This window comes from Purpureocillium lilacinum, assembly GCF_023168085.1.
Source record: "Purpureocillium lilacinum CBS 284.36 DNA, scaffold_3, whole genome shotgun sequence".
Lineage (NCBI taxonomy): Eukaryota > Fungi > Ascomycota > Sordariomycetes > Hypocreales > Ophiocordycipitaceae > Purpureocillium > Purpureocillium lilacinum.
In genome coordinates, this window is record NW_027072113.1 from 4,801,533 (window position 1) to 4,820,000 (window position 18,468).

The window sequence follows — 18,468 nt, forward strand, 5'->3', positions numbered from 1 at the left end:
GCTGCTCCAAACGCGCCCAGCGCGTCTCCAACCTCGAAACTATACCTCTGTTGAACCTTGACAGCATTTCTCGGGCATGCGCAACCGAATCTAGCGACGCCAAACACACAAATGTCTCATGATTGATGAAATGACGCCGTAAAGGCATCGAGTCATTCAACAATAAAAGGTCCACGATGCACAGATCAAGCTGCCACTGAGGTCATCTCTGGTCTCAACGCATCTACCAAGCTGGTGTTGCCACGCTCGACCATGGACTCTTCGACAAAGCGCATTTTCACCCCGGACGAGCCGGGCGCCCTCGGCCTTGACGAGGTGCTCAAGCAAGTCGCCCAGGACGACGAGGATGAGTGGGAGTACGAGTATTCTACCACGGAAACAGAGGTTGGCGCCTCCCAGGTTCCACGCGGCCCGGTTTGACGGCTGACCATTCACTCAGACGTATTACCTCGCCCTTGACCTGTCGTACCCAGAATTCAAGGAGCGCACAGCCAAGGTAGCGCACCACAGCCGCGGGGGCTACTATAAGAATTGGCTGGACCAGACCACGGCGGGGCCCAGTGTTCAAATCACGCGAGACAGGTCGAGTAAGGATAACGGCCTTGACGACGATGATAGTGACGAGGAGGCCGAGGGAGGCAACGACGGCGAAGACGACGATGATGGCAACAATGCCGACGATGATGACATGCCTGTGGATCCCCAGCTCACGGCCGCCAAGGGCAAGGGCATAGACACTGGGGATGCGGTGTCGGAAACGCCCAAGCCACCACACCGACGGGAAAGCAAGGACCGCGACGCCGGCGAAGAAGAAGCCACCGAGGAGGACAGCGTTCAGATCCTCGACCTGCATTCCCGGAACCCGGTCATCTCATACCGAGGACGGGTGTTTGAAGGCGAATGGGCAGAAGTCATCGGCACCGAAACCATCCTGGCCAAGCACGACAAGGCTGCGCCGCTGCCGGCACTTCGCAATCTGCCCGAAGACATTGACATCCTCGGGGCGTGTTCGTCGCGAATCATGACGACGGAGAAAGTCCCCAAGCCAAAGGTGCCCGAGGAAGACACGCTAGCTGCGATCCGCGAGGAGTGGAATATCAGGATCCCGCCGGGCAAGGACAAATCGGGTGAGCGCGCACACCAGATACGATTCCTGGAGAACTTGATCGCCCTCAAGAAGAAGAGAGGCGATCCGGACCAGGTCACTGTCTACGCGGTGGATGGTGAGGGCAAGGACTGGAACGACAGGAAAGGACCCGACTACAAGCCGAGGAACCGGAGAAAGCCCATCAAAGCCGAGGGCGATATTCAGGGGGACGGCGAAGATCAACAGCCAGCGAAAAAACGTAGCCGAACGGCTGGTTCAGAAAGCCGCCGGGCCAGGGCAAATCGAAGGGGCCGAGCCGGCAGACTAGGCACCGCCGACATACACGGATCGCTTGCGTTGTCCACGCCTACGCCGAGTCATTGGGACAACCTTGGACGGCCAGCGGACGGGGGTGACATCGAAGAGCAAGCGGGTGAGGGCGCTGGAGACGACGACGAAGTGGAAGACGTGTCGATGACAGGGTACGAGTGATTCCGTTGGTGCCACAGCAAGCAACGGCAGTATGCGAAACGCGGATCATCATGAGCATCAAGGGAAATGAAGTCGAACGGTTGTGAACAAGCTTTCGCGATTGGCATGGCACAAAACAACAATACCAAAGCCATGCAGCACCATTTTGAACCGTTTGTTGGGTCCCTACGGAGCACGCCGAGCACGTGCCGGTCAACCAACAGGCAAGTGGCACGGCACGGCAGTTGTCGAGAACGGTGGTTGTTGGTCGTGGCATGAGCCGCAGGGCGGTCTAAAGGGACAGGGCGCCTCGGGGACAGGGCATGGGACCGGAAGTTGAGCGAGCGCAGCGAGACGACGACGCGGTGGATGCTGCATGGGCTGGCGCAGCTGCATCAGGCCAGGCGGGCGGCTCAGATGACCCGCCTCGAATCATTGGGCCACGCGGCCAGCATCTGCACAGCGATGTGGCTACCTACTGGCTACGAAGGTGAATGGCGGCGAGTCGGCACCCCCCGCGAGCGTGGCCCACGAGGGCGAGACATTTATTACTTGTTGCTGTACGGCCAAAGCAAGGCGGCGGGTGGCCGTCTGGCGGTCTGGTGATGGCCTCACGTTGCACAATGTGTGGTCGAGCAGACCCTGCAGCGAGTGCCGAAGGGGGCAGTCAAGCGACAGGCGAAGGGGACCAGCCTTGCAGATCGAGGCTGTGCCAAGAGATGGGCGCTGGGCCATTCGGCGTCGCCATGTGGCATGCAAGACGACGATGGTTCGCCCGGCGGCGCGCGCGCGTGGAGACGGCAGAAGGACTGGGCTTGGGTTGTCGGAGATGGGCAGACGGGGCCCCCTGGGTCTGGTATGTACGAAGTATGTGTGTATCCCGGGATCGACGCAGCAGACTCTGCCCTGTCTGTACTGGGGACCTGGATCTATGGAAGAGGGTACCTGGATGCGGCGCGGAGGCATTGTACTTGGGATGCCGCATTCAAGCGTCGTCAAGTGAGCAGAGGGCGATGGCGCCGACGTGCGTGGGCCTGGCATGACTCTGTGTTGTTGTTTGATGCGTTTTCGGGGCGCCCTGGTCTTGATTACTGCACGGTGCTTCCATTACATGCCCGCTGCAACCCCCAATAAACCGCTACTGTCACTGCCCGCAGCGCTACTACTGCACATACGGCGGGCGGGCAGTCCCAAGATTCCAAAGACACCGCGTCCGTACCCCCACTTTTCGGTGTCCGAAGGTCCGGCATGTTTGCAAGGCGGGTGCTTCGGACACGCCAGCTCACAAGCATGTGCAAGTACGAGTACGAGGGCGGCGGGCAGCCCATCAGCACTGAATAAGGGCTGTGGCAAGGCGCAATGGGAGTCAGCAAAAATAAGGAGGGTCGCGCGGACTTTCCCGCTGCGCGCCGCGAGCGAAAAACGAAAAAAAAAATAGCTGAACGGTTTTGTGACCGTCTTGAACCACGGGCAAGCAAGGCATTGGAACTTCCACTGCAAGAGTCAGCCTGCAACCACCACTGCCAGCCACTGGGGAGCGGGTACGGAGGGGTGCACCAGGCCGCAAGCCACGCTGGGCGACGTCAGCCAATCCACTGCGGGGATGTGAAATCCACTGCTGCGCCGTCGGCACGGGGCCACGGCAGGCTGGCTGACGGACGGGCGCTGGACTTTGCAACAGCGTCTGAACCTGAATGAATGGGGGGCCCAGGCGGCACCAGAGTTTTGGGTATGGGTACCAAGTACACGGGCAGAAGGGGGGCCCCTTCTCAAGCCTCTCTGCGCGGGGGGTCCTGCATGACTTGAGTTTCCCTGGATATATTGATTCCGTGCACTGCCGGGGGGACGCTTGTGTGCCATGTGTGCCCATGAATGAGGTGAATGTACGTGGACTGTATTGACGGCACCCGATTGTTGGGCGATGATAGCCCCCGAGGTAGCAGTCAGTCGACGCCCGCAACGACGGCGGGCTTTGCGCGACGGACGGACGGACGATGAAGTGTCCGATGAATGGGCGCCCGATTATGTCGCATTCGTGTCCTGTCCGCCGTGTTCCACCTCCGACCGAGGCGGGCAGGCTGCGCTGCTGCGGACATAGACGAGTCTGGCACTTGGCAGTGCTTCGCAGGGCGCGCATCTCGCTGCAGGTCCCGCACGGATGATGGCCGCTTCTCTTACCGCATCCAACCGCCAGACGGTCACAGGCCGGTTTCCTGTTTGGGCCAGCGCGAGCCGCCCAGCCCAGGCGGTGGAGCGGCGGCAGCGAGGCCGTCAGATGCTGGGCCGCAGCGGGCGTCTCCAGACTGGGGCTCCCTGGCGTGGCACCGCCGTCCAGAAGAGGAGGCGCCGGAAGGCTGCGGTGCGCTGGTGCCGTGCGCCTGGGGTATGGTGGTGGGTGGTGGTGGTGCTAAGGGAGGGGACCCTTCTTTCGATCCGGGCATCCATGGCCCGCGCTGATGCGCTTGGCTGGGGCCGGGCTGGGATGGGCTGGATGGCACCCAGGCCCGGGTGACACGGCAAGGTCAGTGTGGTGGTGGCCGCCTGAGGGTTTTGGTCTCGGGGGCTTGAGTTCGCTGGAGCTGGAAACTCAGGCTGCCGCGCCGCGAGTTGAGGCGGCAAGGTACCTCGATACTCCCGAGATCCTTCGTGGTGCAAGTCCCCCCCGGGTCTTCCACTGGGCAGGGCGCTGGGGGGCACTCACTCACTCGGGGCAGTGACATCAATCCGCGGGCCAGTGGCGGGGGATCCGGCCGGTACCTCGCCTGGTCGGCGGGGCCGCGTACCCCCCCTGGTACCGGTACATCCGGCCCAGACCCTGACTGGCTGGCTGGCTCCGTTGCCGCAGCCCTTCCCTTCCCTTCGTTCCTTCCTCGACTCGAGACTCGGGCTCGATGGCGCCTCAAACCGCTTCTTCTCTTGACTTGCACGCACGTCTGGCACTGGCTTTTTCTTCTTTCCCTTCCCTCACCAGCAACACGCCGGACCGCCCACCTCGTCCGCCGCCTTCCCTCTCTTCCTCCCTCACTACCTACCCGCTCACCGGCCGTTTCGCAATCCAACCCCCATCCGCCCTTTCGTGATGCACATATAGCTGGCCTATTTTCTCACCCGCCCTCCCCGAGCGCCTTTCGGCCCGCCCTCCGCCTTACCTCTCGCAGATACGACCAACTGGCCCCCGTCCGTCACGGCTCGGCTGGCTCGGCCAACTTCCTTCGTTTACCGCCGCAACACCAAACGGCCCGTCGAGGACCCTGCCTTTGGCCTGCCTTCGCTTGCCATCATCAACCTCCTTCGCCCGCCCGCCTGTCCCGACTCTGGTTGCGCCTGCCGGCAGTTTATCGGGACTTGGGCCCTCGAAGCAGACTCTCTGTCTGGTCCCCTTCTCTACTCCGCCGATAGTGGCTTATATACATACCTGTTTACCTGACCTCGCCCCCACGTTGGACGCCGGCGCATCCACGACGACACCCGACTCACACCGCAGGCCACGGCCGCATCACCACCGCCGACCATGTATTGGGTCCGGCGAGGCACCATCCTGGTGTCGCTCTTCCTCATCATCTCCTTCGTCGCCTGGTTCGTGCCCCGCGCCCTCGACCCCACCAGAGTGAGCCCGGAGCGAAGGGCACGCGACCGCCTCTGGGTCAACAGCAGCCCGTACTTCTGGGACCGTCAGCTATGCCGCTGGATCAGCGTCTGCGGCCTCAACCACCTGCGGCGTGACCCTGCCGCCCTCTTCAACCCCAATCCGCCCGTCGGCGGCGACGGCGACGGCGACGACGACGATGACACCGGCGACCTTGCCTTCGGAGAGCTTCGCCGCCGGGCGCTTGCCGCCGACGTCCCGCCCCGGTCGTGGGAGGAGCCCGACGACTCTTCCGAAGACTCCGCCGGCGGATTCGTCCGGCAACGGCCCGACATGAAGCGCAACCCTACCGAGAGACGCAAGATACTCAAGGACATACCCGACTATGTCACCAAGTACGCGCCCCTCGTCCACCTCTACTCGGGCGAGCAGTTCTGGCCCTCGGACATCCGGGAACACATTCAGCACATGAATGTCTCTGTCAACGGCGAAATGCTCAATCAAACCAACAAATGGACCCTCAATAACCTCAACCAACTCAACGAGCACCGTGGCTTCGTGGTGTTGCACAGCCTTGACGACGTCGAGACCCGGCCCGATTGGCTCCACAGCCACTTCAATCGACCCGGCCCCTTCCCCGACAATGGCGACGATGGCGACGAGCACCCCGTCGTGGACGACGACGACATGCCCGTGTACCGCAAGGAGCCCACCAGCTGGTTTGATGTCGACAAGCAGCATCCCCTGCATCGTATCGCCGATCCTCGGCCAAAGACGCACCGGCAGCGGCGCCGGTCCGAGCCGCCCCGCATCGCGCGCCGCGGCCACAAGCCCGATGCCGACGGCTACTCCAAGGCCCCTGCCGTCCTTGTCATCGTCGACAAGGGCTCCGGCGTCGTCGACGCCTTTTGGTTCTTCTTTTACTCGTACAACCTCGGCCAGACCGTTCTGGGCATTCGTTTCGGGAACCATGTCGGCGATTGGGAGCACTGCATGATCCGTTTCGAGAATGGCGAGCCGCGGGGCATTTTCTTTTCCGAGCACGAGGGAGGCCAGGCGTATGCGTGGGATGCCATCGAGAAGCGCGGCGTCCGCCCCGTCATATACTCGGCCGTCGGTTCGCACGCCATGTATCCCTTGCCCGGCGAGCACCCCTACGTCCTGCCATTCCGCATGCTCAAGGACGTGACGGACAAGGGACCCATCTGGGACCCCTCGCTCAACAACTACGCGTACCACTACGACTACACCAAGGAGAATCGCTGGGACACGCGCGACCCCTGGGATGACAAGGTCAGCAGGGTCGGCAAAACTGAGTCGCTCGTCCCCGCCGCGTCCAACCCAGATGCGCCCACGTCGTGGTTTCACTACCGTGGCCGCTGGGGCGACGAGGTCTACACCCTGGCCGACATCCGGCAGTGGCGCCTCTTTGGCCAGTACCACTACGTCACGGGCCCCTCGGGCCCCAAGTTCAAGCACCTGGACCGCTCCAAGCTGTGCCAGAGCTACCGCTGCCGCATCCTCTACAAGATCGACCCCAAGAGGACCTGGTACTAGCTTGTGGCGGAAAGCTGTGTGTGGCTTGATGCCCTTTGCCTTTTTTTTAGACCAACACTTGCGGTTCCGATTGTGATGAGTTTTCACGCATTACAAGAGAGAAAGAACGAGATACCCCCCAAGAGCGCGAGTATCGGAGGATTTTTGATTATGGATTTGGGCTTTTAGAAAGAGGGGCGGCGCGCGGGCTGCTTAGACGACCGTTGGGATCTTGGAGTTGGGCACGTTGGATGGAACGGGCGGGCGTCTTTTTACGAATCCGGAGGGGAGGGCGCAATCCTCGCGGCGCTGCCTCCAAACGATCACTCTTTTTGTTCACCTTGACTGACGGTGGAGCACTGGGCTGGCACTCGCATGTTGATATCCCCCCCTGACACGACTTGTGATTTTGCTTTTACGGAGCTGCTCAGCTTCCTCCTTTCCTGCACCGCATTTGCACACGAGCTGTATGTATACCAGCGAGGCCCGCGGGACCGCGCTCATAGAGGGAGGCAAAGCCGGAGTTGGATACTCTTGCATGACGTTGACGGTTGACGAATTGGGAATACACGAGCTGTTTTCCAAAGCCATGCGGCTGGTCCTAATCGTGAACGAGTGATGGGCATGTGCATGCGTGTTAAAAGTCAAAAGTGGTGTCTCTCTTTTGTAGGAGTGTAGTCTTGTAGATGTTTTGTACACATCGTACAGCTGCTGCGCCTCTCCGAGCACCCCGTCCCAGCCGCGGCCACCTCCTCGGTGGTCCCTCATCAGCATTCGTCCGCACTCGCATAGGACGCTACCGCCTCGTAGTAACCCTTTCTCCCATCCCATCTTCGACGAGCCCACCGCCCCGGCGACTGTGACGACGACGACGACGACGACGACGACGGGCCGCACCCGGAAAAATGCTGCGTCGCGTGCTGCATTAAGAGCCCAAAAAAAAAAACTTCCCAGCGCCATATCTGTCTCGCATACTTCGTAGCGTATATCGAAAGGAGAAACAAGAAAGAAAAAATGAAAGGTAAAAGCAGCAAAGCAAGAAATGTCCAAAAAAAAAAAAAAGCTCCGAAAAACGCCGCTTTGCTGATACTTCCCGCAGACGCCCGCTCGTGTATACAGACAACCTCCGCATGTACATCAAGAAAGATGAAAGAGAGAGAAAATAGAGATGGACGTAAGGATTGGAATCGAGGGTAGAGGGCATAGCACAATGCCAGGCTTGCGCTTCGACTTGGATGTCTTGACCACGGAACCATGGCACATCGTCAGCGTCATAAGGGGGACGCCGACTCAGTTCTCATCCTCGTGGATGTCGAAGCCCGCGCCGTCATCGCCCTCGGGCCACGCGTGATTCGTGCTAGGGTACTCGGACGGTTGGCTGCTGGCTTCGCTGTGCTGGCCGTCGTTTGGCTGTTGGATGGGGTCAATGTTCTCCCCGTCCGACAGGCGGTCCCGGGCCCGATCCTCGATGCCGGGCCAAGGCTCATCCTCAGGCAGCTGCCACTGCTGTGAGTCACCCAGAGGGGGAACGTGAGTCACAATGTCCTCGCTCGTGACGCTCTCATCCTCCTCTTCCTCGTCGCCGTCAACGTATGATTCATCTGACGCGCTCTCGTAAATGTCAATGTGCGCGAGGGGGTTATCATATTCGGGGAGGTATTCCGTGGCCGTGCGTGCCACGCTGCTGCTCCGTACGGGGCGCAATTCCTGCAGCGGCGCATTGCTGTAAGGCGTCGCATAGGCAAATGGCGTCGTGCCTCGGGGCACCTGCCGGTCGCTGAGGCCCTGTGGCATGGGGCTAGGCGAGGCCGTCCATCTTGGTGTGAAGCGGTGGTGGCTTGGAGATCGAGTGCGGCGCCTCTTCATGACTCCGGCCTGGGACATCGCTCTGACGCTAGGGGTGGACCGTCGGCTCTGACCGTACGACGCAACGCGGCGTTTGTCGACGGTGGGAGAGCTGCGGGCCTGCGCAGCAACCGGCAGTGACGTCGTGCGGATGTGAGGCGGTAATGAGTCTCGGCGGAGCATCGGCATGGGAGACTGGATGCGCTCGACAGCCGGGCTCATGGATCGCCTCCACGAATGATTGTGAACAATCAGGGGCGACATGGACGCACGAGCTCGCTCTTGTCGCATGCTCATGGATGTATGCGCGCTTGGCGGCTCGTCCAGTTGCTCGCTCCACGACCAGTGCTCCTCCATGGCATCCGCTTCAGGCACCTCCTGCGACTCGGTGACGTCCTGGTAGACCCGATTAAGCTCTCGCACTCTCTGCCAAGTCCAGCCCGTCTCATAGGCCTGGATGTCCTGGAGATATGCGTTGGGATGGGTGATGAACAGCCGCGGCTCGGAAGACCTCATCATGACCGAGTTCAAGAACTGGACGTCCCACAGACTGGGGGTCATCATCTCGGCCGGGCTCAGAAAGCGCAGGCGAGAGTCCTTGTGAATCTTGCGCAAGGGTACCCAGTTTTGCTGGAGACCAAGAAGTCTCACAAACCTGGGATCGGTGGAGTGCATCCGCGGGCGCATCTGCATCTCCCGAAAGACGTTGCCAAAGGCCGACTGAACCGCAGTCTGGACGCTTCTGTGGTCGGGTGCTCTGACGGCTACCTTTTGGATCAGGCCGCGGCTACGTAGCCGCTTGTCGACGACGCTCGTGTTGCCGCACGCCCTCGGCAGTAGCCATTCCGCATCGTGCTCCGCGGCGGCCCAGTCGTTGGGGAAGGGGGATTGTGAGCGCCGTGTCATGGTACTGTGCGTCATGGGAAGCTGTGTCCAATCGTCGTTGCTGAGAGTGGCCGATTCAGGCTTGAACTGGTGGATAGGCTGCCAGAGCCTCTTCAAGGGGAAGGGCAAGAAGACGACTTCAACCTCCCAGGCGTAGTTGGGCGATGGGAGGTAAGATTGGAGATGCGTGACCTGGGCTTGAAGCGACTGGATTTGACTCATGACGTCCTGAGAATGAACTGCGGACTTGCCGGTTGTGCTGGTCGATACTGACACCATGCTCTGCGTGGCGGCATCCTCGTCACGGCCGCGACGAACGTGGACCACGCTGGCATTGTCATTCGAGAACTTCTCAACCTCTTCGACTCTCGTTTCCAGTTCTGTCATTCGCACGTCCATGTTATCCCATCGTTCGTGCCAGTCGTCGTGGAAGGAGACAGTCTCCAACTTGTCGAGGCGCTGCCCGTGGTCGCCGACGGCATCGGCCAGCTGCCGAATCATCTCTGGCTTGACATCCGATGACGCCGCTGCGGCCCTAGGCTCCGTTTGAGTTGCTGTTCCGGGTCTGGACGCGGCCTCATCCTCGTCGCCATGGTCCACGAACTCAAAGGTCTCCACCTGACGAGCGTGCTCCTCGGCGACGGAAACCAGCTCCTTGGGCTGCTCAGTGGGACCGCGTGGCTTGACTCCCGTGGCACCACTTAGTGTCTGCAGTCCCTTGCCTGCGAATGGCCGCAAATACTTGGCCTGGTATGACGAGGTAGTAGAGGCGGTCTGCGACGGCAGCAGACACTGAGAAGGGATGGGAGGCAGCATATTCGCGCTCGCAGGAGTCGGCGATTGGAAGACATCGCCCCAAGCCAAGGTATCGGGCATGGATCCCGGGGGTTTTGCCTGGGTCACCAGGCCTCCAGACTGCCGGTTCTCCTCCTGGGGCATGTCGTGGATGAAAGAGAGGGGTCCTGGTCCGAAACTGGAAAACTCCATGCCCGGCACGGCAGGCGGTGTTTTGAGGGATATTCCTATGACCGGGCTCAACGGCTCCCGCCCGGTCCTGGGCCTTTCATTTTCCTGTCCGGGATTGGGAATGTTTACCTCGGCGGGCGGTCCGTCGCGGTCGCGAAAGCCTTGGTCGTGGAAGCAGGCATGATGGTTGCACATGCACCAACCGGACTGGTCCATGACGGGGCTCCCAGGAGCCTGCCGCACCCAGAAACGACGACATCCGCACTTGGCGCCGTTTGCCCCGGGCGTTAGATCCACAAAGTTGCAGCCGCCGCAGGGCAGGGTCGGCGACATGGCGCCGCGCGCCGGGGCCGTCGCGTCATTGTATATGTCGAAGAAGTTGGTGGCGGGATGGGACGGGTCAAAGGGTGTCGCAGCCATTGGGATAGGTCGGACGCGACCATGCTATGAGATGCTGAGGGCGTCGACGGGTCAAGTTGTCGCGGCTCGATGGCAGGTTGAAGCGCAAGCACGTCGCGTGTCGAGGGCTCGCGAGACAAGCGGGCCCGACGGGGTCGCACGCGGCCAGAGCCGTCTAGTTCATCGCACTGCGCGCTTGGTTAGCATCGGCCTCCAGCCGTGGTGAGAAAGACGCCGGATGGCTAGCGATCCTCAATCAGTGAAGGCGACTGACCCTGGCAGAGGATGGAGCGGGAAAAGGACGCGACGAGGGGGGGTCCGAGGCGGGCAGGGCGGCGCTTAAATACGGGCGCCGAGGATATAAGCCGGCTGTCCAGTCAGAGCTGCTGCAGCGGACGCAGGCTCTGTGGGTAAGCAAGAGATGGTTTGAGGATTGGCATGCGAGCGTGGGCGCGTGCGGTTGCTGAGACGAAGTGAGGCGAGTCGAGATGCAAGGTCGAAAGAACGTGGTGGTGGATTGGACTGGGGGGGTGAGGGTGAGGAGGAGCAGCGAGAGGGACTGGGCCGGGATGGATGGCTGGACGGATGGATTGCGGGCCCGCCGCTGGAGCTGCAGCTGCAGGTGCAGGTGCAGGTGCAGGTGCGCTGTGCCCCCCTTCCCTTCTGGACCTGATAATAAACACCCATCCATCCATGAGCCGGCACCGAGACTCTCTACTATCTACCTCTCTCTCTTGGACGCCCCACCAACAGCAGCCTGTATCGGGACCGCCCCCCGGCTTCACTCACTTGCTGCTGGAGCTTCCGTGAGCTTCAAGCTGCGGCATGTCGAGGTGCACTTCGTACAAAGTACACGCGTGGCCCGCCGCAACCACGAACGGCCGACTACCCTGCATCGCACCGCCCAGCGGGTATATCTCGGACGCAGCAAGTGCAGGCTCCTCGTAAACGTCAAACCCGGCAGCCGTTGAACGTCCTTCGGGCGCGCCTTTGATAACGGGCGGCCGATGCAAAATTCCAAGGTCCCATGGCCCCCAATCGTTGCGACGGGCAGAGGCAGCCGCCGTCAGCAGGCCGTCTGCCTCACTAAAAGGACCACCTGGGCCGAAGTACCGCCCGTTCACGACAGCCTAGGTAGCTCCAGCTCACACCACAGCATGCAGCGCAAATGGCTGTCCGCCTTGGTCCGCGGCGCACGAACCTCCCAACGAAGCTGCATGTCGTCGTCGTCGACGACGTCAGCACGTCATTGTCGGTCGTCGCGCGTCGAGTCACGCCTACATGATACCTCCCCGCAAAAGGTTGACTGGCACACACACGACCGGGAACTTTGGATGCCTCGCGCCAAGTTCGTCCATCCATCCATCCATCCATCCACCGTTTCACCACCGCACACCACCTCCCTCCCTGTCGGCATTTCATCGTCCATGTTTCTCGTCCTTCTCGGTCCCTCAGGCACCCGTGCCGCCGCCCAACCCTGACGACCCCCATCAGGCACACGTCTTTACGCGGTGCGCGACCCACCAAAACGCCCCCGCCGTCGACCCGTCCCGCCCAATGGCGGCACTTAGGCCCTCTTCCCCGCGGCTTCAACCGCGTCGCGGGGCGCCTCGTTTTTGCCCCGGCGGGCCAGGCAGGCTCACCTCTGCGCGCCATGCTTTTTGGCCTGGCCTGGCGCTCGTCACTGCACCTTTGCCTGCTTGCTCCCTTGGTCTGGGTTTGTACACGTCTGTCTGACTCAACGGCGGTGTGTCTCGAGCGAGCCCCCGTCCCCTTCCTTCCTCCCTCCCTCACTTTCATTTTTTATACCGCACGCCCGTGAGTCAAGTCAAGCCCATCCGGTGAGGGGGCCAAGTCCAGTTAGAGCCTGGGCCTCTTTTGGTGCCATTTTTGGCAGGGCCGTGAGGCTGCCACCAGGCCCGTTGGCTGCCGTCCGTCATTGTGGATGGTCCGTTCTATGCTGCTGCAACCTGCACCTCGACGACTGCTGCAAGCAAGTCTGCAACAAACCGCCGCAGCCCTTTCGCGTGCCGACAGCGACTGCAACGGTGAGGCTGCCCACGCGAGCGGCGTTTTCTATCGCCCCGGACAAAACGGCTGGCTGTACGGAGTACAGTTGGGCTGGACCGTTGCCGACAGGTTCGCGACTTCACACTGGCGTGCACGCATCCTGGACCGACGGCGCACTGCTCGTCCCGACGCCATATCCGACTCAGGTACTTCGTACTGTGTTGCTCCGACGTGGCCCCTAGCGGCCTCTCTCAGGGTCGCCATCTTCATGCCGACAGGGCTTTTCGCGTCACGGCTGAGTCACGAGCAGATCCAGGCTCACTGCATGATGCCATTCATTGTACCTGGATATGAGCTTTATATGATATGATGCAGCCATGTACCTAAACTCGCTCTAAATCATGAACCCGCCCGTCCCACGCTCCTAAACAAAGATCCCGAAAACATCATGTTGCGTGTTGTACAATGACGACATGCCGCCGTCGGTTCGCGAGCATCGGCCCGGCCATGCCTACACCTCGCCCCAGCTGCCCATCGGCCCATGCGGCCCTGCAATCGACCCAGTCCCCAGCGAGCCGCCAATGTCCCAGTAGTGCCGCGACGAGCAGCTACTCCTCCGCGCGGACCGTCTCGTGCTCTGGCTAGCGCAACTGCTGTGATGCCGCAGCGCTACGGGACTCGACGGCCCTGTCGCTTTGAATGCCCGCCGCTCGACGGGTCGAGAGCGCGCGATGAGCGGATGGTGCTGCCGTACCCGCGTCATCTTGGCCGTGCTGTCCTGCGCCGTCGGCGTTCCAGCATGGGATCCAGTCGAGGGCGTCGAGCCCTTGGACCGTGACGTAAAGCGCGAAATGAGATACCGGAACACCAGCTTGACGTCGAGACTCCTCTCCCACTCGTCCTTGGTAAAGGCGTTGTCCATCGGCACGTCCTCCTTGGCCACGCTGGCTTCGTCGCTTCTCCGGGTGGGAATGTTGATGGGCTGAGATTGTTGGTTTAACGTCGGTTGAAAGTCAGGCAGGGACGGCTGGGTGCGACGCTCGGGTTCCGTCACCTCTACTGTCTGCGGCCCGTCCACGGACTCGGGTATGACGGGCAGCCCGGCATACGGCAGCGGCATCTGCTGCACTCTCGAGTACGTCGAGAACGCGCCTGGATGGTGCGACAGCTGGCTGACCAGCAAGCCGAGTTCCTGCGACAACCTCTCCAGGATCTGAACCTGCCAGGTAGAATCGCCCCCCATCTCCGAGGAAAGTTGCCCGCCCAGCTGCGACGCCCGGGGAGTCGTCGACAGCTCGTCATCTTCGGGAAGAGTTTCACCCAGCAAAATGGAGAGCAGCCTGTCGTCGATTCCCAAAAGATCCTTGACAACCTTGCGCGTGATTCTCGCCACGATGCCTTCGGGTGGACCCTCGGACTGAATGGCATCCTCGTCATGCCACGTCATGTTGTCCGACTCGCCATCAACTGGTCGCTGAAAGCGGTGCATTGATGCTTGCGACTTGCGCCTCCGCCTCGTTTCCCGCTGGACCTCGTCCAGCAATATGCGGCTGTGCTCAAGGCGCCAGGCCTCGATGCGTAGCCGCTTCTCTTCCTCCTGGTGCTGGCCGTACTCGAACTCGACGTGGCCGCGGTCGAAGCTGTCTAGCCTCCGACGGACCCTCCGAGGGTTGAACCTCTCAAACTGGTAGATTTGGTCCTGTGCCTCTCGGCTGAACACGGGGCGGTCCAGGCGAAAGGACCCGAGCCCATCGTGTGCAGGGAGGACAGGAAGGGCCTGCGGGCTCCCGTCATGAGAGTCCGCTTGCGCACCAGGAATAGATCGGAATTCGGGCAAATGGCTGTCTAAGCTGTCGAGCTCCGTGTCGTCCTCGACAGAGACGTCGTCGATGGCGGAGAAGGAGGCCGACTGCCTCGTATCCGTGTGTCGCGCCGATCTGGCGACCGTGTTGAGGCTCCCGAGTTCACTCAGGCGTGAGCGCCCCGGTGTAACGAGCGAATGCTCCGATTCGCTGAGATAGGAGGTCGTGGTCACGTCGGTGGGCGGGGAGAAGAGCACCCAGGTCTGCGACTCCTCCACGGGCCGCTCAGACGATGGCCTGGCGTGAGTGGTCACGTCATCGCCCTCGGTGGTCGGCGGGCGGGCGACCCGCTGGATGGCCTGGCGGGCCGGTTGCTGGAAAGCCATGATGGTGATGGCCTTGCCGCTGCGACAATGAGGGCCGACCAGCGATGCGTGTTTTCGTGTCGATGCGGGCGTAGGTATGGTTGGGGGGAGTCTGAGGTGGCCGCCGGGTTCGGGAGATGGGAGGGGCCAGCGGCGACGCTATATGACGGTGCAGCACTGCAGTGCCGCGCTATCGCTAGATGGAGTCTGATAAGAGCGGCTACCTCGCCTCGCCCGCGACGTCCCACGTACGTTAGGGTACCACGCACCACTCTCGGACGAGTCGGAAAGCCGGGAGTGGACCGAGTCGCTTTGGAGTGGCCTGCTCCGTCAAAAGAGGACGCAACGTAAGATGCAGGAAGGAAAAGGAGATTCCAGAGAAGGGGGGGCGTCGCACCGCCGGTTGGTGCTGATGCGAGAACGAGAGAAGCAAGGCAAGGTAATAAGCGCGAGAGGAGAAGGGGGCGGGACCAGCGGATGGACAAAGCAAGCAGCCTCCTCCCTGGGGCCAGCGGCGGCGGCGACAACAGCAGCACGCACAGATGGACTGGTGACGAGATGGTTGGGCGGACGAGACAGGACAGGGCCCTTTCGCAAGGTTCCCGCCCGGGCACGCCTCATGTTTGTTGAGGAGCGCCCGGCACAGTGCCGCTGGTCTGCCACTGACGAGAGGTAGGCAACTGGGCGGGCAGCTGGACATTGCCCGCAACCCGCACCCGGTCTCCAGGCCTGGTAGGTACCTACAAACGGGCTGCCCAGCGCTCACAGGGCGTCGCCGCTCACTGGCGCATCTGGGACATGCGCCCCCGACCTGCCCACTCACAGGCGCGATCAGCGGGCGGGGGTGGGTGCTCGCGTGCTACGTACCGCCCACCCGCTGTCTGGGCCCCGCCGTCTGCTGTCTGCCGTCTGGTCGGCTGGCTGCGCTGGCTGGCTGGACTCGCGGACCCTGGCTCCGCCAGACGTGTGTCTGACACAATCCGCTCGTCTCGCCTCGCCATTTCCGCCCTCCCGCCTACTATCGCACCTCGCCGTGTCTAAATCTCATTTGGCAGGCGACCACGACGATGAACCCGCCCACCGCCCAGATACGGGAGGTCCAACAGCGCGGCACGTCGGGGTCGTCGTTCCAGCGGTGTGCGCGCGCATATCATCTCCTGTCCCTCTGCGCAGGCCCGGCCAGGTGGTAATATCATGATTTCATGGTTGACCCTGCAGACAGGGCGTCATTCCATGCTCACTCCCCAGGTGGGCTGATACCCGTCGGCTGCCTGCGCTTTCACTCTAGTTCACACCCACTCGCGGCCACATGGCCCTCTCTGTGAGCCTGGCGTTTCCCTCGAGCGCCCTTTGCACACGAGGGTGGCTTGACCCCAGCGACACATCGTTGGGGCTGCTTCGCTTCGTTTGCCGGCTCTTATGCAGGTCGCTATGATGCCATCGAGACATGCAGCCGTCCGCCCGTCCCTCTCGTCGTCCTCCAGCCTGTGCCCTTTCGCGCCTCGTAGCCCCCAGCGTCCCCTGCATAGGCTATCAACGCAACCAGGTCGCAGCGACCGAACCGCCACGGGCTGTGAGCAGCTCGGGTGTTGCGAAGCCATGACGTACTACATGTGTATCTCACTCCGCGCTTGCAAAATTGCTTCCCATGGTGTACGAAACCGGACCGAGATCCGGACGCGCACAGCGCTCAAGCGGTGGAATCACCGGCAAAAACTCGTCGAGAGAAATCGACCGGGTCAGGAAAATGAAGCATTTGGGGGTTCCCAATGCCCTGGCGTTCGTGCCTGTGACGTTGGTCACGATCCTGGGCGACACCGAGTCATGTGCGACAGATCCCGGAGGTCCGATCCGTGCTCGTACCGCCGCACCACAGCTCGGCCCAGAAAGCTGCAGAAGCAGTGGCGAACGGCTCACTAATACGCTGTGCGAGCGAGACCGAACCTGGCTCTGGCGATGCTCATTCACGGATGGTAGCGAAACTCCAACGGTCGGATATTTCGGCTGCAACGGCAGCAGCAGCCACCAAACCGGTAGATATCCGGTGCAGGCATCAGGCAGCAAAATGGAGCCATGGCTCATAATCACGGCACAACGGTGCCACAGAGGTGGCAATGCAAGATGGCAAAAAAAAGGAAGCAAATTCATGTACAGTCCAGGCGCTTAATGCACCAAATCATCATTTGATTTGCCGAGCAATCCCCTTGCAAGTCAAGAGGTCTTTATCTGACATGCCGATATGACGCCAACCATAACCCAATGCCAACCCAACAACCGCTTAAGCCTCAGACTGGAAAGCCTCGGGGAAGCGGCGCATGTTGTACTCGAGAGGGCCGTGGTTGCTGAGGAACTGAACGTAAGCACCGTCGACCTTGACGCGGCCGGCAGCCTTGCGCTCGAGGTAGTCCTCGCGGCGGAGAGGGGTGAAGCCCCAGTTCTTGGAGATGATGATCTTTTGGCGACCAGGGAACTTGTACTGCGATCGTCGGAGAGCCTCCAGGGCGAGGGCACGGTCTAAACACTCAGTCAGCTTCTGCTTGCCCCACGGAGACGCTTACGGGGAACGTACTGGAGTCGCGAGTGCGGACGCTCATGATGATCTGGCCGATGTTGACACGGGCGACAGTGCCGTTGGGCTTGCCCCAGGCACCACGCATACCGGTCTGCAGTCTATCGGCACCAGCGCACGACAACATCTTGTTGATACGGACGACGTGGAAGGGGTGGGCGCGGACGCGCAGGTGGAAACCCTCCTTGCCGGTGTGCTTGACCAGGTACTTGTTGGCGCAGATACGGGCGGCCTCGAGGGCCTCGGAGCTCAGCTGCTCATACTCGTTGGAGACGAGGTGGATGCAGAGAGGGAAGTCGTCGACGTTCGCACGCTTTCGGCCGAGATCGAAGATGCGGATCTTGGGGTCAGGGACACCTCGGTTGAACCGCGACTTGGGGAACGGCTGTAGGAGAAGAAGGCGTCAGCGAACATGATCTTGGTCGGACATGGTGACGACATCGTCACTCGAGACTCTCATTTCCAACTTGTTCGTCCAGCCGACCAAACGTTTTCGAGTCGAAAATGAAGCCCCGAGCATCGCGGAAAGTCGTGAGGGAGTCGGAATCTCACCTTGTTCTTGCAGTAACGGTAGCAACGAGCAGGACGACGCGCCATCTTGTCGGATTGTGCTGATCTGTCCGAGAGTCGGTGATGTGTTGGGGGGGAAGATGCGGCCGGCGAAAAGAAGCGGACTGCCTGTTCTTCAGACTGCGCACCACTTTGATTTCAAAGCAATGTTGGTCAGCCCGGCGGTGGTGCCTGTCGCTTAAACCGCGGGGCTTTAGGGCTCAGCCAAACTCGGCGATCTCGTTTCATTGGCGCGTTGGGCCAGCCCTGGCCCGCAATTTTCTATCCACCCAAAAATCAGAAAACTTAACCACCAAGTTGCGACGAGCTTGTCTTTGTCCTCCGCATCACCCAGCATCGTCAACTTTCGTCGTCGCCAGCCGCCCAATACCGACACC

General features: G+C 61.4%; 4 protein-coding genes across 4 annotated transcripts; 2 read left to right on the forward strand and 2 right to left on the reverse strand.

Moving 5' to 3' along the window:
* Positions 1–252: 252 nt before the first annotated feature.
* Positions 253–1,579, forward strand: PLICBS_005021 (uncharacterized protein; the record flags this gene model as incomplete). Its single annotated transcript, XM_018325574.2, has 2 exons — positions 253–384; positions 440–1,579. The coding sequence occupies 2 exons, from the start codon at positions 253–255 to the stop codon at positions 1,577–1,579; spliced, it is 1,272 nt and encodes a 423-aa protein (XP_018175326.2).
* A 3,490-nt stretch (positions 1,580–5,069) lies between these two features.
* On the forward strand, positions 5,070–6,701 carry PLICBS_005022 (vacuolar protein sorting-associated protein 62; the record flags this gene model as incomplete). Its single annotated transcript, XM_018325572.2, has 1 exon — positions 5,070–6,701. The coding sequence occupies one exon, from the start codon at positions 5,070–5,072 to the stop codon at positions 6,699–6,701; it is 1,632 nt and encodes a 543-aa protein (XP_018175324.2).
* Positions 6,702–7,970: 1,269 nt separating this feature from the next.
* PLICBS_005023 (uncharacterized protein) lies at positions 7,971–10,796 on the reverse strand (the record flags this gene model as incomplete). Its single annotated transcript, XM_018325571.2, has 1 exon — positions 7,971–10,796. The coding sequence occupies one exon, from the start codon at positions 10,794–10,796 to the stop codon at positions 7,971–7,973; it is 2,826 nt and encodes a 941-aa protein (XP_018175323.2).
* A 2,500-nt stretch (positions 10,797–13,296) lies between these two features.
* On the reverse strand, positions 13,297–14,973 carry PLICBS_005024 (uncharacterized protein; the record flags this gene model as incomplete). The annotated part of the gene is made up of 1 exon (XM_018325570.2): positions 13,297–14,973. One exon carries the CDS (start codon positions 14,971–14,973, stop codon positions 13,297–13,299), a length of 1,677 nt encoding a protein of 558 aa, XP_018175322.2.
* Between the last annotated feature and the right edge of the window lie 3,495 nt (positions 14,974–18,468).